This window comes from Rhea pennata, chromosome 19 (genome assembly GCF_028389875.1).
Source record: "Rhea pennata isolate bPtePen1 chromosome 19, bPtePen1.pri, whole genome shotgun sequence".
In the NCBI taxonomy this organism is placed as follows: Eukaryota; Metazoa; Chordata; class Aves; order Rheiformes; family Rheidae; genus Rhea; species Rhea pennata.
The window spans coordinates 2,951,425-2,974,432 of record NC_084681.1 but is presented as its reverse complement, the minus strand read 5'-3'; the positions used below and the strand labels follow the sequence as shown (position 1 = coordinate 2,974,432).

The 23,008-nt window shown below is 38.7% G+C and overlaps 1 protein-coding gene across 2 annotated transcripts in view; it reads right to left on the bottom strand.

Annotated features, from left to right (window-relative positions):
• Window positions 1-4,276: 4,276 nt before the first annotated feature.
• The window catches only part of ABCA5 (ATP binding cassette subfamily A member 5), a 35,329-nt gene continuing 16,597 nt past the window's right edge, over window positions 4,277-23,008 (bottom strand). For both annotated transcript variants that reach the window (XM_062591404.1, XM_062591405.1), the window contains exons 18-41: window positions 22,905-22,995; window positions 22,505-22,644; window positions 20,827-20,946; window positions 20,011-20,212; window positions 19,595-19,764; window positions 18,593-18,720; window positions 17,375-17,512; window positions 16,514-16,627; window positions 15,871-16,041; window positions 14,717-14,830; window positions 14,335-14,472; window positions 13,812-13,886; window positions 13,184-13,275; window positions 12,047-12,173; window positions 11,653-11,770; window positions 11,440-11,531; window positions 11,103-11,278; window positions 10,364-10,439; window positions 10,184-10,278; window positions 9,269-9,388; window positions 8,894-9,043; window positions 7,785-7,864; window positions 7,480-7,535; window positions 4,277-6,730 (exon numbers count right to left, since the gene is read on the bottom strand). In XM_062591404.1, coding sequence (XP_062447388.1) covers window positions 6,623-6,730; window positions 7,480-7,535; window positions 7,785-7,864; window positions 8,894-9,043; window positions 9,269-9,388; window positions 10,184-10,278; window positions 10,364-10,439; window positions 11,103-11,278; window positions 11,440-11,531; window positions 11,653-11,770; window positions 12,047-12,173; window positions 13,184-13,275; window positions 13,812-13,886; window positions 14,335-14,472; window positions 14,717-14,830; window positions 15,871-16,041; window positions 16,514-16,627; window positions 17,375-17,512; window positions 18,593-18,720; window positions 19,595-19,764; window positions 20,011-20,212; window positions 20,827-20,946; window positions 22,505-22,644; window positions 22,905-22,995 — 2,891 coding nt within the window. In that variant the 3' untranslated portion in view covers window positions 4,277-6,622. The remainder of the gene's footprint in view (window positions 6,731-7,479; window positions 7,536-7,784; window positions 7,865-8,893; window positions 9,044-9,268; window positions 9,389-10,183; window positions 10,279-10,363; window positions 10,440-11,102; window positions 11,279-11,439; window positions 11,532-11,652; window positions 11,771-12,046; window positions 12,174-13,183; window positions 13,276-13,811; window positions 13,887-14,334; window positions 14,473-14,716; window positions 14,831-15,870; window positions 16,042-16,513; window positions 16,628-17,374; window positions 17,513-18,592; window positions 18,721-19,594; window positions 19,765-20,010; window positions 20,213-20,826; window positions 20,947-22,504; window positions 22,645-22,904; window positions 22,996-23,008) is intronic.

The following is a 23,008-nucleotide window of genomic DNA, read 5'->3' as shown; positions in this document are numbered from 1 at the left end:
GGCCAGGGGAGGGAGGGAAACGAAGGGACAAGCTAGCTGGGAGGACCTAGAGCTGGAGCATTCAACCTGCGGTGCTCAGCCTACAGCAGTACATCAGCAGCAGGAATCGCAGTCCACATGCGTCCAGGAGAACATTTTTGTTCCTTTGCCTCTTAAGCATTTGGATGCAATGCCGAAATATGTCAGAGAACAGAGCCAGGAAGTTTTTTGTTCTTTTAACATAACATTGTACTAAAAGAATAGGAATAAAAAACCATGAAACGCAACCCTCTCCCCCCAACCACCATGAAAACATAACAGGTGTAATTTTTCCACTTACAAAATAGAAATATGAAACTTCTTACCTGGCAATGTGTTTTCCATCAGAAGTATGTCTCCTGCAGCTCTGAGATGTCTAGGCTGTTCGCCTCTTTGCGGTCCTGGAGATGGTTCAACACTGTTAACACAGCCTGCTGGCCATGCCCCTCTCCAGCCTGACGTCACGGAGTTTGTTCGCAGTGGTGCAAACGCTCTCAATGTTTCTGGAGCAACAGCAGTGACCAGAGCAACACCTACAAACCAGGTGGCCTAGCGCTTGGAGATATTATATATTTTGCCTCGTTTAATATGACGCATGCATAGCGTGTAATACCATAGCACGTTTCTACAGGGCTTGCAACCTGTATATATATAATGAATCAATGGGAAGATATATCAAAACATAACCAATCATGAATTAACGTAAAAGTCATTTTCAAGAAGAAAAATATTAGATTGTTAAAAAAAAAAAAAAAAAAAAGTCCACTCTATTTTACCATACTGACAACAAAATGACACTTTCCAACAAAATAGTTTTAAAGGAAAAATTCTGACCAGCTTAAAGGTTTCTTCATGCATTTACCTTTGCCAAGGATTTCCCATGTGCTCCGATCAGACTGGTGGGGAACCGCAGCAGGAGCGCTGCTGTCGGCTGGCAGGAGGCGGTCACAGGTTCCTGGTCTCACTCCAGCTCAGTGGTGAAGAAACCAACTCCTTGCCTAGCAGTGGATTAATCTGGAGGGAAAACCTCCACTGCCTTTCTCCTATCTTGCTTAGAGCCTGAGCCAGCAAATATTCCTTCCTCTGAAGAGATGACTCTTGTGTCCACGGGCCAATGGTATTTTTTTTTTCTCGTTTTTCTTCCTCCCTTTTTGTTCTTAACAATTTTTGAGTTTCCACTCCTTTTTGTTGCTTTTCCAGCAGCTGCCACACAGCTGGAATCAGGGTAGGGAATTTATTTATTTTTTAATAGGTTTTCAGTAATTTGCTTTCAAAATAGGGAGGTAAGGAAATAAGATAAGCCAGGAAACACAAATGAATTGGGAGTGTGTACACCCACACGACAATTCAAGTAGTTAAAAGAATGTACTTTGATTGTGCTGGAACTTCAACAGCTTAAGGACTCTGCATCTGATTTGCAGAATTAGATAAAGAAAACAAAGGCAATCTGGCTGTTGCTTAAGAAAAGGCCATAGCTCTTCTGCAGCTGCTGAGTTTGCCATTTCCAAGGAGTGGGGTTTTTAGAAGGAAAAAAGCTTTGGTACTTCACTGACCAGTGTTATAACATCTGCCACACAGTCACACACACACACACACACACACACTCCTTGGAGTAGCTGGCCTAGGGCAAACAGCTCTGGTACCTTCCCATCATCTCCAGAAAATGCATTTTAACATAAAAATGCCATGTGTTCTGGGGAATCCTCTGGGTTTACCTTTCTGTGTACTGGAGGACTCCTCGGGCTCCGCCAATGAACCAGGGCTCCAGGTAAGTCTAACTCTTTGGAGTGTCAATGAAAAGCAACTAGATAGCACGTATCACCTTAAAAATCCTGTGAATAACCTCCGCAAGCAGCCGCACCACAAGGCTTCAGAGGAGGGACCACGGGGGCGGCCGGGGTGGACAACCCTTCCAGATCTCCCGGGAGGAGGAAAGGACGCGGGTGCTGAGGCAGTGTCCTCGGAGGGGAACCCTTGAAGCAATTCACTTTCAAAGAAAAGGAGAACTGAAAGCTACAGGAAACTGTTTTCCAAAAGATTAAAAAAAAATAGAAGAAAAAGAGAACTAGGGGTTTTCTGAAGATTTTTAAGGCAACACTATAGGAAAATTAACTGATCTTCCTGTCTTTAAAAAATGACAAGCTATTCCTAAGACACCACTGAAAAAAAAAGTAGTATGAAAATGTGGAAAATTCAACAAGGTTCTGGCTTGATTTCTTCAGAATTAGTTTTTTCCTGATGGGCACAGTAGAGTCCTCTGTAGGTACAAGCACAAACTCCCGCTGTTGCGTTGCACTGCTCCAGCTGAAAATGAACTGCTTTTTTTTGGTGGGGTGAGTTTTCAAGTGGATAAATCCGATTCATCTCTGCAGATGTACAATTACCAGTGCCAGAAATACGCAATTGCCTTCGGATCACTTTTAGCACAAGCCTGAAGCTGCACTGATCCAATCTGGCTGTGAAATGCAACATTGCTGCGGGGTGCTGAATCTGAAGTATTGCAGTATCATTTTTTTTGGTGATTCATTACCACCAACTGCAAAACACTGTACTCCCCTGAATCCAATTAAAAACATGATCTTAATCCCTGCACTCCAAAGCCGGTGATTAAATCCACTATTTTCATGATCTATGCAGCCTGATCTTCACGACCTGGAGCGGCAAATAAAATTAAAGCAAAACAGGAGCCCCACAAAACCCACAGACCAAACACAAGTGAGGGCCAAATCCAATAAAGGATTTGGGTGCTAAAAGGAAGACTCAGGATTTAGATCCTGAATCCCAGATTGCAATCTAAAACCCTTCCCTCCGTGTTGCTGTTGCACCCTCTCTGGGCTCACGGCGACGGCTGAGGCACCAGCCCCGCGTCCCAGCTGGAACCCAGGCTTGGTGCTCTCTCCGCCGAAGCCCCAGGGGCTACAGGGGAACAGCTCTTCCTCACCCGGCCCAGCCAGACTTGCAAAGCTCGCTTACTTTTACACCCCTGGGGCTCTCCAAGGAACACCAGAAGCCCTACTTCTAGCACAGCAAAACACATGCATAAACAAGATTTAACAATCCGATCCTCCTTTAATTTCAGTAGCACTTTCTGCTGGAAAAGGGGGAGAGGGGGAAACCCTCTACTTCGTAAATACAGCAAAGTGATAAAAGGAAAAAAAAAAAAGCCCACAAAATAAACTATGAATGACTCAAAGTACCTGACTGCAATGCCAGGATGAGCATTAGAAGTATAACTCATTCAAACCTGATACCTTCTGTTTCTTACTACCAGAAATACTGGCTGTCCTCTGTGTAACACACTATGCTCACTATACAGGCGTATTTTTAAAATAAGGGCTTTTCTTGCTAATGTGAAAAAGATCACCATTATTAAATTCTCCCACCTAAAACATATACTAACCCTACAAAGCAAACCTATCTTCAAAGCGTCGCACATGCTAGCTAATTATTCCTCACAACACCCTTGCAAGGTAGGTACAGAATCATTATACCTGGGAACGGTGCACCAAATTAAATCATTTGCCTCAAGTCCCAGGAGCACATCACAGGCAGAATGTGAGCCTGAACCCAGCACTGCCTTGGCTTCCAGCTCTGTTTTATATCCTAAATCACAAACTGTCTCTCACAATTGTATGGTTGGGATTCAGTTCTTCACTGACAACAGCTGAACCACAACAGAGCTTCAGGAATGAAGTGCTCTCCTTGGTTTTCAGGCTATTCTATATGATTTTGCATCCATTTTTCCCTATTCTTGCAATTACAGACATCGTGTGACACTTTGAAAGTCTCCCAGCTACAGTATAATACAATTTTGGCAAAGTTTTGGAGTGGTATTTTATACCACATTGAAACATGGTATTGCCACACAAAGCAGAAGATCCTACCCAAATATGCAGTTAGTTTAGTGAGTCAAATTCTTTGTAAAAGTAGCTGTATGAATGCAGTGCCACCATCAACTGGGTTATGCCAGTATAAACAAGAAAAAAATATCATGCTGAGCAAATTTAGATGTTAACAAAGTTTTCATACAGCCCATCAGAAGTATTAGAAAATGAGACACTTACTAGAAAAGCTTTGGTGATATTATCCAACAAATACTATGGTATAGAGTAAGAATTGCGTTACAGCCTATTAACTGTGGCTGTAAGTGAGGGAATAAAATTGAGGAAAGATGTCAAGGATAACAAGTCAGAACTGTGCTTTTGCAACTTTACGTGAAAAGAGTATGTTGTACATGGCTAGACAGATGTACAGAGGACACAGCTGAAGCATTTTTAATATAATTTACAAAGAGAGATGAAATTAAGAAGTGCAACGTGATTTGGAGAAAACATTTATCTTGTACATATACTCATGGAAAAGTGTCATGAGAGAAAATTCTCAGTCTAACCTATATTACAAATAGCGAGAAACATTCAGAAATATTGACCACTTGCAGGGATGTAGATGGAAGCAACTGGCTGGTGGATTCCTAGGTGCTAAACAGGAGACATAGCAGAGGATAGAATAAATGAAAGGGCTGAATTTGGGTCATTTTTCCTTTCCAACAGGGAGGCTTTAGCCTGCAAAAGATTGCCACTAGAGCTGCAGTTTGCACGCTAGTGCTTTAAATCAGTTCACTACCACTATTTCATCTGCAGTGCCTCAGAACGGGACATATGCAAGTACCATTGCATAAGGCTTATCAGATTGACTGTCTGCTCTCGTACGGGAATGGGCACCTTCCCCTTGGGAAGCAAGCCAGTCAGCAGGCACAGGGGACATCCAGATGTTTGTGCAATTCCTGGGCTCAAGTTTAACTACAATACAAAATCTACACTGTTATATGCAATCATAAGGGTGCAAAGGAGGAGGGAAAATTTGTACATACAGGGTTCATATCTTCCCATACTGAATTAAATAACAAGATTTCTAGGGATACTGATGAAAACAGATTTGGGCTCTCAACATTATAATAAATCATTACCATAAATATTACATACATTATTGCCAGGTAATTATAGATAGTTGGGAAACAAAACTTTGCCATAAGCCATGACACAAAAAGTAAGGGTATTTTCTAACTTTAGTGTGAGCATACAGAATTGATATGACTTATGAAGCCAACGTTTTGATATAAATGTATCACTAAATTTGTTCATTGCCAAACACAACGAACTATTAACAATCTTTAATTTCACCTTATAAAACTAAATGAGCAATGGCAGCTTTGTGTAGAAAAACAAAAATAACGCATTTTAAACACACACATATGTCAGGTCTCAGAATAAGGGGTCACATATTCCACTCCTGTTTGTCCTCCTACAGTAAACTAAAGGCACCATTCCTACTGATGAAGTTGTGCATTTGGGTCTGACACTTTTGGGTTTACAAAGCTGAATGAGAAACTACCATGCCAGAAAGAAGCAAACATCCATGTGCTGAGCATACGATTGCATCACTTACCGCTATCACAACAAAGATGGATTATAAAACATTGTTGCATGTGCTTACAAATTTGTTGTTAAGAACAATGAGAACATCTGAAAAGGATTGTGTCTGAAAACAGCTGGCAGGATAAATGTGATTACACCCAATTAAAGAATTAGACTGCGTTGACAAAAACTAGAAACACTGACATTTCTGCAAAGATTGTAACTATATGGTTATTATGTCTTTGTACTTTTACCAAATTGGGGAAAAAAGCATCCGTTACTGTATACTCCATTTAACCCCACAGTACATGCATTATAAACATTAATGCCACCTAGAATGGCAGCATGACTGATTTGCCAATTTGCAACAGAAAGGAATGTATTGTTGGCAAGGGCCACATTTATCAGCTGCATACTAAGCTAAGCTCATCGGGTAATTCAGGACCGTATTCACAGTGAATACAATACTTTGGAGTGCTTTTTCCCCTCAAATGGGAGGGCCTCTTCTAAGCAGGTGGAGGTGAAAGCAAGCTGTGCCCTTCGTTACAGGCCTATTCCTGGCACTTCTATGTGCAACAGCAATGCCCACAGACGGCACAAGGTAAAGGTGGCCACTGAGAAACAACAGTTGGACTCACTGGAGCAGGATCTATGCCAGGCTACTGTTTTTGCCAAAATCAATTATTTTCTGCAAGGCCTGCTTAACCTCACACATAGCCCTGACACCAAGTAACTCCTAAGCCTGTAGAGCTGATCAGCATCACTTCAGCGTTTAAACGAGCTCTCTCCAAAGCAAGTGGTGAGTACGAACTGAGGGACAAACGTGAGGTGGGCGCTACTGAAAGAGCGAAGCAGACTGACCAAGACCAAGAGGCGACGGACTGTGTCTTGGCAGCTTCTTCTCACTCCTGACTCACAGTAAACTAGAAAACAGTGAGCAGAGAAGGAATTCCTGAACTGGTAAGTTAACGATAGAATTATTCATTTGAACATTACTCAGCAAACATTATTCATACCATCAGCAAGGCGGAACATGCTCCATTTTTCCAAGTACCGTTTTCTTTTTCCTTCCTCACTATGATGATTTTCATGCCCCGACATCTCTCCCAGTGCTCAACATGCAGTACAAGGGATTATCACAGTTGTACAAAACATGAACTGTGGAGCACATCTACTGAATCTTAGAGAGTTCAGAAAACAACTCTATCTTCTTGTGTTCTTTCCCACCAAAGTGTACTGTTCAATGTGCCAAAGCTACTATCTTCCTCCTCTTGTTCTTTAGCAAGTTCCACAAAAACCTAAAATTGACAAAAGGGTTATAAATATATCATGTTCCTTGTAAGAACTTTCAGAGTCACAAGATGCAGAATTCATGGCAAAAGTCTGGTAAATATAGAATATATTGCTTCATATCCAAGTACATATTTCAGTTTTTAGTATTTTGGTGATTTCTCCCCTTGCTTCTACCCTCCCCCGCCCCCCCCCCCCAATTTCTTCAAGAACACACTGAAAAGGAAGTTGAATCAAACACAAACTGAAGGATCTTTATTGTCAGCACTAACTAATCCAGAATAAGCAGTAATAAGCCTCAGCTTTACTCTCTTCTCAGAAATAAATTGCAAAGCCTATCATTTAGGTAAGTGATATTTCCAGTAATGATAGTCATTGCAGTTTATATGCCTTATTTCAAAAGAAAAAGGCAAAAGTGGTAGTAATGCAATCAGTGGAACTGACAGCCCAAATTCACTTTGGAAAATGAGGCCTCAGCTCCCCAGAAACATAAAAAGGGGAGTCAGCACAATCAACTTCAGCTGAATGAAAGCTGGACATCAGATTCAAGCCATCTTTACAGGGTTCACTCCAGAGCTTCCTCTCTTGCTCCTTCCTCCACTGACAAAGATGCTTACCCTGATGCCCAACTTCCACGTGGCAGAGGCTAAGTGAATCCACCCCCAGCCACTTTCGAACACGTTATCTAAAAAACTGCTCCATAACATGTTAAACTGCCATGGCTTACCTTCGTGAAATGTAATGTGCTTTAACGTACCTGTTCCAGGGTTGACTGAGAAAAGCTGTACTCCTCAACGTTAAAAGTATGTTTTACTGTTAAGAGAATACGCAAGAGTGAATATGCATTATCTGAGACAACTTGATTTAAAATATTTTAAGCTAGTACAAATGCTTACTTTTGACTTCGTAAGAAACAGAGTTAAGGACAGCAACAGTAATAGAAAAAATAAATGAACTTAGAACAGAAATGTGAAAGTGACAAGCTAAACCGTACACAGAAGTAGTTTCAGTCACAAGACACAATGATTTCTTTACACAATGTGTGGCAGAACACTTAATTACCTTCTTCCAGCTTTGAAAAAGAATGTGAAAGTGATTGTACATCTTCTTTAGGAATTTTATATGCCAACACAGAAGCAAAACTGAAACAAATAAATAAATCAAAATTAATTTCAGGTGAAATTACTGGAAGTAAAAAATATTAAAACCCAAGTGAACTACTTAAATCAAGTTTTTAAGACCACTCCAAGCATTCTGACCTAGCCATCATCGTAAAAGAATATAGCAGTGATCCAAAAACAGGAGGTCAGTTGTTTCTTTACTTTGTCTCAAAGCAAACAGATCAAGGTGCATCAGCTAAGACTTCCGAGACAACTCTAGGATTTTTACGCTCTTCAGGTAAGAGTCTGCCATTTATATTCTATCTAAAAATTCCACTCATGAAAGAAAATCTATGCCTAAAAAATATTTGATGTTTTGCCTTTAAGATGAACTTAGCCAAGTGTCACAAGGTTTCTCTGGACTTTCTACTGCACCCAGAGGTCCCTGCAACCTAGAGTCCAGAACAGGGAGCTGCTTTACCATGTGAATTTGTTTCCCCAAAAATGAACTCTCCTCCTAGTCCTCCACGTTTGAGGAAATTTGCTTTCTTATGCAATTCCTACAACTCCCCTTTCTCAAATTCTCAATAATGGAAACCAAACTAGACTACAATAACCCTAGAGTTTATACAACAGAAATTCTAAGCTATTGAGGGGGGTCAGTAAAATGCCTCTGAAAAAAAACAACCAACTAATCCTCAAACTTTGAGGTAGCCACAGAAAACTGTCAAATACCTGTAAGTAAGGGACAGTGATTTAGTGACTCATTTACCCACATTTTCTGGATAAAAGAGGGGCCCCTACCAAGAAGGAAGCTGCAGGCAACAGTGATGCACAAATCTAGTTTTGCTTCCCCTGTGCCAAACATCTGTGCACATATTGCTCAGCTCTGGCCATCAGCACTAGCAGTCTGTTTTACTAACTTGCAAAACACTTCCTCTTTTTTAGCAATGTACAAATATTTTTTTTGTTAATTTTAATATCATGGCATCCCTTATGAAGTAACTAAGTCACTGACAAACAGGAAGCTTGTATTAATATGAATGTTTTCTGCATATTTGTTAGCTTTACCTTTCTTGACGATTTGCATTTGGGAAAATGTTCAAAATCTGTCTCTGAAGATACTCCAGCTGTTGTACATCTGCTGTTTCTTTTAATTTCATTTCCAAAAAATATCCTCTGCCATATTTGCTTTTCAGGTGTTGAACGGTACCTATACATCTACCAATTGGTAAAGAGAGAAAGCGTCATGCATGTTACACCTTACTCAAAAAGCAGATTAATATTCAACAGAACCTTCTACAAGTTTAATTATGCTGCTCTAAGTCCAAGATGAAGATAATTATCTACTCATTTTTCCAAAGAAATACATTCAAGTCAACACAAGTCTTACTTTCTTTTGCACAAAGCATGTGCATAGGGGCGGACTGCACAAGCCTGCTATACCTGAGGTGCCCAGACACCAGAATGGCCACTCGATCACACACGGCATCAGCCTCTTCCATATAGTGAGTCGTAAGAATAGCTGCTCTCTCTTTATTTTTAAATGCTGCTCGAATTGCCCGCCTAAAAAAGAAACAAACAAATAAACCCGAGAACACAACTGAAGCAACAGCGAAACACCTCTGAAGCTGCACACAAAATGTGGGAAGGCGCTATCCGGGGAATCACAAAGAGAAAGCCGCAGTCCTCCCTCCTTAGTAAAAAGCTGAACACTCGTAGTTTCCTTCTGGTTTCTGAAGTTTTTCAACTGCTCTAGTGAAGAGTATAATACTGAAGCATCAGTATTTTACAGAGGTCTGGACAGGCAAAATTGCCCAATACAAAGAATATTTTTCATATATACTAAATTTTTTCTCTCTCATCAAATGTGTTGCGTGAAGACACATCTACACCATCCCAGTGTTTGATTTGTGGAATAAAGGCAGCCACCTTGTTAGACTAATGTCTCTCTTTTTAAGGGATTTGTTGAAGCCACCAAGACATTTAACATGTTACAGTAAATCTTTGGTTAGTAAGAAAAAAACACCTGTGATGGCTAAACAAATCCCGTTACGTCAAGGAGTAGCATTACTCTCAAAACCACAATTAACACCTGAATTTCTCACAGAGGTGACTCAAAATTCATTCTTGTTCCTGTATTATTTTACTTCCCAGATTTTTCTCTTGACTTCTAAGCTTTCAATCTTCAAACTGTTCTGAGAAAGGACACATGAGGTGCGATGTGCATGAAGGTACAATGTTGATTCCCTGTATTTGCCTTTTCTCAGTGTTCACAGGAACGATGCACAAATAAACAGGAAAAAAACAAGTATCTTTCTACACAAGCCTGCTGTAAACGTGGCACCAGATAACACTCACCACATGTGCTGTTTGGCTTTTGGATCCATTCCAGTAGATGGCTCGTCTAACAGCGTAATCTGAGGGTTACCCAGCATACTCAATGCAAAGCACAACTGAAGGAAAAGGAAAAGTAAAGGATAATTATGCTACAGCCTTTTGCAAATACTGAATACAACAGCTTTAAAAGCTTTTCCATACCTTGCGTTTCAATCCTACTCCTAGTTTCTTTGTTGGTTTCTGCAGATGGTCTTTTAAATCCAGGGCACTTGCGACGCTGTAGAAGAAGGACCACACGTAAACGGCCCGCATACGCCAAGACTGTGATCTCACTAAAGACTCTTTAGCATTACTTGCACCATACAATATGTAAACATTCTCATTTAAAGAACTTATGATTTTATGGCTTCAGAATTTATGATTTTATTGCTTTTCCTACAGCAAGCATCTTCCAGCATTTTGTAAGTGAAGAGAACAGACTTTCTGATATGACCTTTCCTACAAACTGACAATGTTTTACCCTCTTGCGAGAAATGGGCATAAATCCATCACACATGTGAGACAAAACAACCTGCTCAGTGTCCCAGAGGAGTCTGTGGTGACAACCCAAAGAACAGCTCTAACCACTGCACTACCAGTCCTTGCAGTGTGTGCAACAATGATCATTAGAACTTCACTCCGTGTTCAAATTGTATGGCTGAACACCCTTACTATACGTCCCGAGGGAAATAACCAAACATACAAATACCAGTGGAATTTTGTGTTGTTGATTTTTTATCAACTAAACTACAAGCTAACATTTGCTGAATTTGTTAAAATGATGCTACTATAAATTGGAATGAAAAAATATTGCACTAGAAAAAGGAAAAAAGTCACAAGATTATAATCAAAATATTTGAGGTTTTAGGTATATTTTCCTTTTTTTAAATAAACTATTTACCGTTTTAAGACTTCCTTTATATCAGTCTGACTCATTCCTTTGATAGAGCCATAAATTTCAAAGTGTTCCTCCAATGTAATATCTGGCCAAAGAGGATTTGTTTGAGGGCAGTACCCCACAAATTTAACTGAATCATCTTCACTATTCAATCCAAAAGAATAATTTCCCATCAGAACCTGCAGGAAAAAACGTATAGACTTTCCTTAACAATATTTTCACAGAAATCTCACAACTGTTTTTATAAAGTTTTAGCAAAAAAGGATTTAGGAATCCTTGTACTAGTAAAAAATATTAAATCTAGATTCATCTTCTATTTAGTTTGCAGCATATAATATACCTGCCCACCAGTCGGCTCAATGTCTCCAATAAGCATATTAATTAATGTGCTTTTCCCAGCTCCATTTGGTCCTAACAATCCCAGTATTTCTCCTGAAAGAAGAATGACATATAAAATATTCCCTGTGAGGTCCAATAAATGGAACTGTGAATTCAAAAACACGAGCCATTTTTGTAAACATGGCAGTTCAACAACAAGCAATTTAACTCAAACCTTTTTTCACACAGAGAGAGACATGTTTTGTGGCCACTTTCTTTATTCTCCTCCCAAGAAGAAATTCCTTTCTTTCATCATATTCTTTATGCAAGCCGCTGATCAGAATTGCTGGTATCTATGGGAAAACAGAGATAATATTTAGGTCAGTAACTAACCAAGGGAGACTGGTGCCCGGACTTTGGGTCAGCAACAGGAAGTAGAAGAACGCGGCTCCCCTTGCTCTGGGGGGTTGAAGTCAGAAAAATTAATCTCCAAGTGCCCTTTCTGGGGTCTGAGGTGACTGCAGGAAGGGACGGCTCTAGAAAATACTAGATTTTGGGGTTTGGTAACAATGGGGTCACCCTTTTTACCGCCCACTGGAATCTAAGCCAGAGGCGAGGCATGGCATTACCTCTTCGCAGTTCTGGCTGCTTAACAGTTCTTTGACCCGCAGTTTCTCTGCCTTCACATCTTCATCTTCATTCTCATCATGTGGGACATCTGGGCATTTCCACGTTTTGGCTTTTGTAAAATATTTTCTAAGAGGAAGAAAATAAAATCAAACCTCTAGTTCAAAACAAAGCACTCAGAAAAATCAGTGGAGAGTTGCTCTCTTAACTGATGGACAAAGCAAGTTGTGTTTGTCAAACCTAGAAGTAACATGTTTATGTAGTACATCTGAGAAGCCCCAAAAGGCAAGGAATGAGAAAGAATGATTGCATTTATGTCATTTTTATGTTGAGCTCTTTGTTAAGAGTATCAAGTTGCTAGTCAGGCAATGAGAAAGGAAGTTCATAATCATCTGCAAAGCAACAAACAAACCTGCTTTGTTAGCAGCAAGCGAACTCCATCCCAGCGGGCAGGCGAACTGCACTGACCTTCCCTTCTGTTACATGCTTTCTGGGATTTTACCCCAGTTGTTTCTAGTTATACATTATTAGAATGGGAAATTTGAGAGGAAAATCTCAAGTTAACTCTGTTTACGTATAGATGATGTCCTTAAGAAATTCCCCATTTTGCACTGAGATAGCTTGAACTACAAACCATACCTTTGCTCTCTGATGATTACGTTTCAGGCAGCTGAAGTTAGGAGAGCAAATTCTTTAGGCACGTGGGATGGGATATAGCTATCTCTGTGGATGTGCCAAGGGAAAACCAGTATTTACAGTAAGTAGTCATGGTTCTCTTCTGTAAAACTTCTGAACGGTTTTCTAAACACAGGTCAAAAGTCTGAAGACTTTTGCATGCACGTATTTTAGAACAAAATAGCATTTTATTTCTAACAGAAAACATTTCTGTCAATGACTCATTAATAGAGCATTAAGTGTTAACAGAAAATGGAAGCTGCAGGGATCAAATCAGTGCTTCCTTGTCAAAACATTTTATAACTGGATAATCCTGGTGTAACAAAGGGATGTTTTTGTTTTACTTTCTGTAATATCCTCCACAGTTATGCATTATATATTCCAGTTTAACTGCCAGCATTATTGTTAAAAACACCTTCTTCAAACTACTACTTTTTACAAATCTATTCAATGTAGAAACAAACCTGAAGAATGGATCTTCTCTAATTGTTTTACCTCCATTCTTCACCTCAAGGCATCGCAATAGAAAGAGCCACATTATACACTGCAAATAGGGCTAAAACAGACAAAAGCAAATACAGTTAATCAAAGCACTGCAAGCCGCCTCTACAAGAACCCTCTCTTTTGTCCTGCCCAGTTCACTCTCACTTCTTTCACAGACCCCTTTCCTTTCACCTGGCTTACTGTTGCCAAATTTATGTTGCCTCCCCTTAAAGCCCACTAGTGCTGGTAGATGCTGCTTAGTGAAATGACACTGAGGACTTACCACCAGAGCAAACACGTCTATTGAGATTTGATGGCAATTATTTAGTCTTTGGGAAAGAGAAAGGAGTCCCTTTCTCTGGACTTTTTGCTTCATCAGTATGAACTCCCATAATAATGAAAATTAGTAGCAGTACCACTAATAATGCTGCCAAAGCAGATGTTGAGCTGGAGAGGCCAGTAGCTTTTACTGGTATTGTTCATACTGTACTAGGCTGCAAAGCAGGAGGCTACAGTGATGCTAACCACTAAATCAAATCTTTATTAATCTTAAAGAAGGGGCCTCCCAGTAGGAGTTAATGCTTCTTTATGGTGAACAGTCTTGCTTACAGCTATAACTGCTACTAAGAGTCTGTCCCATGGGTTGTAGAATCCTTCATTCTTTTGCTGGTCTTTCCATGAGACCTGACAAGGCAAAAAACACGCTCAAGTAAATAAATATCCGCCAGAGGCTGCCTATTCTACATCTTGCTTAAACCTCAAATCAATCTTTTAAATATTTTGAGCTCTAGAGAAATCATGGTTACACTAGCTTTTTTCCACTGCATTTGCCAGAGATGGTTACACAGCACTCAACACATCAAAATATGTCAGTTCCACAGCCTGAGAAACAAATCATCTTCTATTAAATATTTAATGGAAGAATTTTTTTGTATCATTTTAAAACTGGAGCACTAACAGGAAAGAAGTTGACTTTTCCCCGCAGTTGATACCCTTAACTCATTCAGTGGCTATTGATGACATTAGACAGCTATGCAAATAACTACTGTTCTATTTACATTGCCATTAAAGACACCTGCTCAATTCCAGCCATGAACACATGTTCTATAGAGGATTTTCTGCATTCTCTTACCTTTATAAAGCAAATCAGACAGCCAATAAGGGGATATATAGGAGTGAAGACAGAGAAGACATAATGCAGGATACTGGTTACAAGATAATACCCCATAAAGAAGGCCACTTCAGTGACAACAGTACAGACCAAGGCTGTCTACAACAGAGAAAGGGGGAAAAAAGTTTTTTTTTGCTCAGTTCACATTCTTAAGGTGTAAGTTATCTAATTAGAAGCACATTTTTAAAGCTTTTATCACCTTGGGATATGGCAGCAATAAAGACATAGGTAAAAACTTCAAATAAGGACACACATTCAAGTATAATGACTGGAAAGTTTGTTGTGGCTTTGCAGTTAACCTGTCTTCTTCATAGTCAAACAAAATGAGGATAAAGTTACTTACCACTGAAAATATAAAGGACCAAAACTCTTTTGTATTTTGCACTTTTTTAAATGTGAAGGAGACCACATAAGTGAACAACACTACTGATGGGACATAGCCAATCAGACAAAATATCTGCAAAGATTAAAAAAAAAAAAGAGAAAGGTTTCTCAGCAAATATACAACAAGGACCTGTAGTTGACTTTCTTGTATTAAGTATCAGCTGGGATTATTTTAAGGTGGAACTCGAATTCTGGACACATCTTTGTCATTTAATTTGAAATATTTCTCTACACTGGTACATACAGCACATATTACTAAAGATTCAAATAAAAGAGTGCATGGATAGGTAGTAACTCCATTCACACAGAATGGAAGCTTTGAGTTTTCTTTAAGCTATTTCCTATCTTCAAAATACAGGCTCTCATAAATGCTGGCACTGAGATTTTTGGTAAATATTAGGAATTCCATTTGTAATTTTTTCATTTTTGCAGAAATTAAAACAATGGTAGATGCACTGGTAGAAAAACAGCTCTGCAGCTCTATGATCGAATACCAAAACGTGATTAATACAAAGGAACAGATTCTGGGAAAGAAGCTAGGAAAATCTGATTCTTTTCAATTACAGCTGAGATCTCAGAAAAGCCCTCTTTGAACATAGACATTGTAACTTTTTCAGTGGCATGCAGCTCATTAACAAGCACAACTACTGAGTGGTTAAAAAAAAAAAACAAAACAGATCTAGTAAACAAGGCACAGAATGGTAAGAGTATTTTACTGGAAAAGCCTGATATTTTGAACTTCAGTTTTATTCTAGTTCTTAATGAAACTCCAAAATTCTACGTCAGGAAAGAATATTTTGCTTTTGGTGCAATCTGACTGGTGTCTCTGAGCTAAAAGCCCTAGACACACGTCCTCAGACCTAAGCAGCCTGCCAAGAAGCTGTCATGAAACCAAGTAAGGAGTGCAATGCAACCCTGAGCATCTTCTCTCACAACTGTGTCAAAATCAGATCATCTTCACCAACATCCAGATTTTATCAGGCATTTTCTGTGGATGTCGGTTGGAAAAATTCTGCCGAATCACCAGTTCTAGTAGGAATAAACACTTGTGGAAAAGAACATTAACAAGGTCCTTATGTTTCCGTACATCCTATGACCCCCCACTACACTTACCACAGCAAGGAACTTGCCAACATAGAAATAAACACCATAGTGAAATGCAAACAGGCTGCCTATCATCAGGACAAGAATGCAGAAGAACAGCGGGAAGTCAACAACTGCTTGTCCTGTCCAGTAAGCGGAGGGATAAAGACCTGCTATCTTAAGTTGTGTGTATGCTTTGATCTGCAAAAGGAAAAGAATATCCACAACGTTAATTCTCACCGGTAAGTGAGCTGGACCTCATTCTTCACTCTAATATAATGCTTTTAAATTGAAGTGAGGTCCAAGCAATTTACCTAGATATTCCTGATCCAAAGATTTTAGCTGCCAAAGCAGCATAATGCATTTCCACAGGAGGCAAAAGGGCTTTTCTCGCATCTAATCTACACAACGTGGCAAGTACCATGCTCATGTCTGCATAGTTGTGCCTGCCTTGTTCATCTCAAGGCAAAAGACTGCATTTAAAATGCTTCTTAAAAACCTGAAATCTAGGTTAAATTCTTGGGCACTCTATGAATCAACATTGCACTGCTGCAATTACTGGCAGGTAGCTGTTGCATGACCATCCCCCCTCCCCCCACAAAAAATTCTCTATATGGCTAGATGGGCACTTTTCAAATGTGTCTCAAACTGTCTATTTTAACTGAAAGTTTACCTTATGGTTTTCTGCATTCTCCATGGCAAAATATGGTGGCATTCCAGTAACAATGATTCCTAGTAAAACAGATTGAAAATAGAGCTCTAGCTTGAAAACTGTGTCAGGAGCATCCTGAAAAATAAAACAGGTTTCTTTGAGGAATAACAACACACACTCACACCACACACACTCTGTTATACTTTTAACATGCTTTTAAAAATTCCTATATGTCTGGAAGATATATTTATATCAGACACAAACTTTCACCCCTTATACAAGTTGCTTTTAACAATTCTTTCTTAGTACAGATTACAAAAATAGAAAATACAACAAATCATTTAGTCATGGCATATTCCATTCAAGTGTTGATGCAATAAACTCCATTTCGTCATTTTTTCATAGAGTAATACTATGAAATCTAGATGCGTGTGACAAGGAATGCATTAGTGATTGAAATAGGACTTAAGCTTCAAAACATATGCTTTGTACATCTTAAACTCATATAAGCAGTAGCGAGGAGGGGAAAAAGCTTACAGAAGTTTCTGGAGTATTAATAAATTGCTATGTATAATATACTACTAGAATATTTATCTAATGCAGCATATTCTGCAGTATCTAATACATTACTAGAGTATTTATCTAATGCAGTGGTTTTCTTACTCTCCTGATTGCCTCTGGCCTTTCTAGAGTTCCCCTGCTGAAGGTTATTCCCTGCAGTGCACAGAAGGATTTACTTTATGTTTTCCCAACAGTATTTCCTGCCCATGGGAAAGCTCTGTGAAGGTCTTTAACAACGATGTGTTGCCTACTGCATGCTTAAGTGCAATCATGCCATGAGCTCTTTTAACAGTGTCTGATGCAGACATGGGTGCTGCTTACCTGAATGAAGGGGTTGCTCCAGATTTGAATACTCTCAGTCACATTCAAATTGTGAAGAAGTAGATTGCTAACAATATTGATCAAAACTGGCAGGGAATGCACCATGGTACTGTTAAACACGACTGTGAAAAGGTAGTACTGGAAAAAGACATATTTGCTATATTAATTATTGTGCATGAAGAATAGAGCTGAACAGGTCTCTACTAGGGCCAAAATTAAACCTGAACATTAAAAAAAAATCTTAAAAAAAATGCATAATTAAGTATGCTTTGTAGGGAGCTCTATACTGCTCAGGCTGGTTAATAACACATAATCTAATTCAGTAAAATAGCCATGCTCATACAGAACAAATCAACTGGAATGAATTCCTGAAACATTTTATAAACTGTAGCACTATGTCAAATGATGCTCTACCAATTACAGTTCTGAGAAACATGAACACAGAGCCTTGTGCATCTTAAGTTTTCACTAATGCATTTAAAAAACAGGCAAAAAACTACATTTGTGAAAGACTGCACTGTCACACTAATACTAATAGTTGCAACGAAGGAGAAAAAAGGAAACAAGAGAACTGGCATACTGCAAAGCATCTTCTTTGTTAAGGATTAAATACAATCCATGTATCCAAATCCATTTGACGCTCCATCAATGACCATACTGAAGTGAATACTTACAACCCAAGATACTCATTTTTCCTTCCATGAGAGCATTATGGAATTATACTTCTGTCAAATTGTATAAATTAAACTGCACAAGAAGAAAAAAAATAAACTACGTATGCCAGGTCTCTTGTGAAGGAAAATATTTCTCTTGGCTTTCTGTATCTTTATGGGGAAAAAAGGAGGTGGAAGTTTTGTTAAACCACCATAATTATCATTATGAAGAACATTTATCTTGATAATATTCCATTCTGTTAACACATGACTCTCAACCCTCTGGTATTAGCCATATTTCCTTCTTTATATTATTCAAAATTTGAGACATTTTAAAATTTGAACTTCTTATTAAAAATAACCCACAATTTTGATACCTGAAGCCATCCCCAAGTATTCATATGAATAGCAAAGATGAAATCTAATTCTATCACCTCAACTGAACGACCAGAGTCAACCTTATCAAGCTTATCCTGAATGCATTTGTCAGGAAATAATACAACAGAATAGTCACCAACGAACTACCCGTCTTTGGGATACGGCAGTGCAGGTACATCTTACTCACCTTTCCTGATTCAAAAACATTTAAAGCTGCGCTGTGTGGTGCAGCTGAAACGTAATTAGTGTCATTGACTATCTCCGATAGTATGTTCAGGCTCCCAAGAGAGTTGACAATGTCATCGATATCTGATTCTAGCATAGGACAAGGAAAATTACATTACTAGCCATCATTCGCTTGGAATATTTTACACAAAATTATCAATCAATTTTCCAGTCAAGAGCAGCAAACTTTTCTCACTGATATAACCCTATGATGAAAGATCATTGTTTCCTTACACATGCCTACCACAAATATCCTCTGCTATTTTGAACAACACAAATGTTTTGATTTCAGCTTCCCACTCAACAGCCTTACTAGAAGGAAAAATTTTAGCTGCATTATCCAATTAAGTTGTACAGACCAAATGCAACAGTCAGGAAGTGGAGGTACCAAGAAACATTACCAGAATACTAAAAGTTTCAATGGTCCAGGGAATTAACTAACAAGACAGGAAATCACTGTCATTTTGATAAGGTATCAGGAGGACTAATGTTGTAGTAAGTTTAAATTTGGGACTGATCAAGTAGAGGGTTCTCTGGTTGCACATATTGCACCTACACAACTTTAAACACTCTGAATTAAACAAAATGGGAATTTTCCAAAGTGTCCTGCACTCAGACTTCAACACTGACATATCTGAATGTCTCTGGTGTAGTATCTGCCCAATTCTTTTACAACAGCCATTGCTCTTTCTCCAAGAATAGAGAGCATAGGAATACTACACGTGCGAGAAGGAAGATCTCTGTATTGATAGACACCTATTCTCTACCAGGTTTAAAACTCTTCATGATAAATTATTTGGAATAATTTCAAGGAGCATTTGCTCACAACATAAACACCAAGTTGTATACACTATCCTTCTCCACAGCCTGTGACCTTTCTTTCTCCACAATGGTAAAATGCTACATTTTAAGAAATAAGTGTAACTAGGAGCTATCCTCATGGAGCTAGCATTTGCTGTCCTACCTGTGGAGTTCTGCAGAAGAAGACGAGTTCTGTACTTGTGATACTCCTCTCCGGGCTTCAGCAAGTACAAATCTGGGGAAAGTTTGATAGGAGCTACAGAATTTTTGAAGTAGTGGTGTATAAGAAACAAAAAAATCTGAACTAAAAAAAAAATCAGAAAAAGCAATAACCTGAAAGAAATAAAAGTTTCATTTTTACTAAAATTCAGTGAAAGTAGACCCAATTTATGTACGTGTCAGTTGAAACATGTCCTTCACCCCAAAAAGCATGTATATAACAGTAACAGATAGTCTCACGTTTGTTATTGTTTAAATATAACTACTAAAATATATTAAATCACATCCTCCAGTTCCTCTGTTGTCATTCAAACAGGTTTTGAGAATTTTGTATGCAAAGAAGAAAGCCCTAATACTTACATAACTCTCACAGATTTATTTTCTCGCCTTAGACTAAGGAAGTGAACTTTTGCAATAGTAGAAACCTGCTTCTTCCAAAGAGCTGTATTGCTCATAGCAGGTGATGTTGTCTCAGAGAACACCAGGAGGCTCTGCTCCATATCATCAACTGATTTTGTATCCATTTCTTCCTGTACTTGCTGGGAATTAAACACACTATAATCTGAAAAAGAAAAGAGGAAACAAAATTTTAACTACTCTGACAGCACTATTGACTGCACAGTTTGGAATCGTAGATTTGGAAAGGTTTGGTGGCCATCCATTTTTTCTCTGACTTTTAAACTGGAATTGAAAATAAATTCAATGGAGGGGGAGATCTCAGCCCTAAGTGCAGGTTATAAATATTAATGTCAAATTGGAAATTAATTATATTTTGGGCATCTACAATTGTAGAAAGTACAAACTTCCAAAAAGAAGATGAATCATATGGCCATAAATGGTGACACTGTAATGCAGAAAAGTTTGATGTAAGTACACTAGATGAAAAATTAAACACTATATAGAAGGCCAGTAAAGGACTTTTTCATTCCCGATCCCACTAGAATCTGTTCTCTCCCAAACCACTCTGATTCTGAATATTTCAGAAGTCTGGAATAACATGTGATCTGATGCATTCCGTACTGCCTGGTGGAGTGCTTACAGGTGGATCTGTTATTTTATTGCTATAGTGAAACTATTTCAAGTTGTGCCAAGTCATAGACAATTGTGCACTAATTATTAAGACTAAACTGAATACAACAGAAAACATAAAAGGAAGATATTAGCAGTCTAGCTCACCTGCTTGATCAATCTCTGCTTCAACTTCTAGCTTCAGATATACATCCTCCAATGTTGTCATGGAAACACCATAAGTAATAACACCCAAGTGTGAATGAGTGTCAAGATCAGAAAATAAGCCTAAGAAGAAGAAATGAAATATACTGGTTGCTCTGAAATAGGACATCATCTTTCCAAGACATTTTCATTTAAGCTGGACTCTCTGCATCCCTAAAGCCTTCAGCATGACACTCTAAAAAGCAAATGCTATGTAAATATAATTACTTGATTATGAAGAAGCAAGCCATGGCTTGCTTGAGAACCAAGGCAGTAGTAAGCTCCTTTAAGTGCAAAACTTTTTGAAATGTCTGTTCAGGTAAGGAAAACTGTTTTCCTGAACCTGTAGTGATTACAAAAAACAGATTACCAGCCTAAAGTCTACCTGTGATTAGAGCTGACTATCAGCTGTCTCCAAACACATCACTCATGGAAACACCAGCACAGGGACTGGAGAAGAACTCAGGCTACACAGATCTGTGCCCAAGCATGAAGTGATTTTACAAATAAAACCACTGAATAATTTCACATTAAAAGTTACCCATACCTATAAATCTACCTTAACTGGATAGGATATTCTGGGTGACATGCGTAATCTGAAGACCAAAATTTCATTCAGAGTGAGAGCATTCATTAGCACCTCAGGACAAAAAACATTTTCATGCTCTTGCCAATCCTATAAAATGAAGCACTTCACAAAACCAGAAGCTTCAGAGTCAAGGTTAAGCTGAAAGAAATGCAAATACGTAACAGTGGGAAGAGTAACTAGGACACCCAGTGAAGCTTACCAGATCTCTGTAATTAAATGGCAGAGATACATTCCTAACCTCTACTCTTCTTCAAGATAGAATCAATTCCCCCAGACTATCTTGCATAAAGATGCCTGTTTTTCAAAAGTACACTCAGAGACTGCAAAAGATAAAGCTAATGAATTATTAACTAGTTAAATGCAATGAGAGAAAGATACTTATGAAATATGAGCCACATTCACATCTGTATTGGTTCTGTCTCCTAGCTTTTCATATTGTGAAAAGGACATACTGTTTCTTCCACTCTCTCCTGAGAGATGAACAAGGAGCCCTATGTATGACTGATCAGATAATTGCTGCCATCTAGTGAAATCAGCACATTTGTTCCACTCTCCCTCTTTCACCAGTGAATTTTAACGTAATAACACAACGTTCTTTCCAGCTCACAACAAGAGGGATTAATGTAGCACTTGTGCCTTTCTGGCCTTCCTGCTGGAGGCCAATCTTGTTCATTAAAATGTTCTGCAGTAAGATGATGATGCTTTTACAAGACAACTACATTCTTGGCCAAAAGGTCTCTATGTTCCTGCTAAAAGACATTTCCCCAAAATTTGCTATTGGGTACCCTCATCACTTAATATATCACAATCGCCTTGGAGGAGGAGAGGAGGTCCTCTTTCACCTGAGAAAACTGAGTCGGTGAGAATGAAAGCAAAGACCTCACTGACACATATTCAACAAAATCATAGCCAAAAAAACAAGTACGTATAGAAATGTGTACATACAGAAATGACAATATAACACCTCTCAAAGTAATACAAGCTGCAGCCATGCTTGGCAGATTTCTCTTCTACATTCTTTCAACCCTGCAACTCAAAAAAAAGCATGAATACCTGCAAACTTGTCCATGTCTTTGAGTGGCAAGGTATAGACCAGCTGCTGATCGTTCTCTTGTAACAGGCTGGCTGCAGGTATATGTTGTCTTATTAGTGATGTTGTTGCTTCAGTGTTGCAATATGCATCTATGTGCATACTAATAAAATACACAAAAACAAATGGTTTTTTAAAAATTTGCTTTTCTCCTTGTATCTACACCAGAAACATTAGCCAGTAGAACATCAGACATTTAGTATGAGGAAGAGAAAAGGATCTTTTTTGCAGTTTTCTTTTCTTTTTTTTTTTTTTTTTTTTTTTTTTTGCAGTAAAGTGGAGTGGGGTGCCATCTCATTGATTTAAACAGGAAAAAAAAATAGCAAGTGACAGCATGTAGTGGATATCACATAAAAAGAGTACCTCAAACGGTAGCCAATTCCCCATTTGCTTTTGAGAAAGAGAGAAGATCCAAGGCATTTTAACATCCCTTGAGAAATCACAGCTTTACGATCTAGAAACAAAAT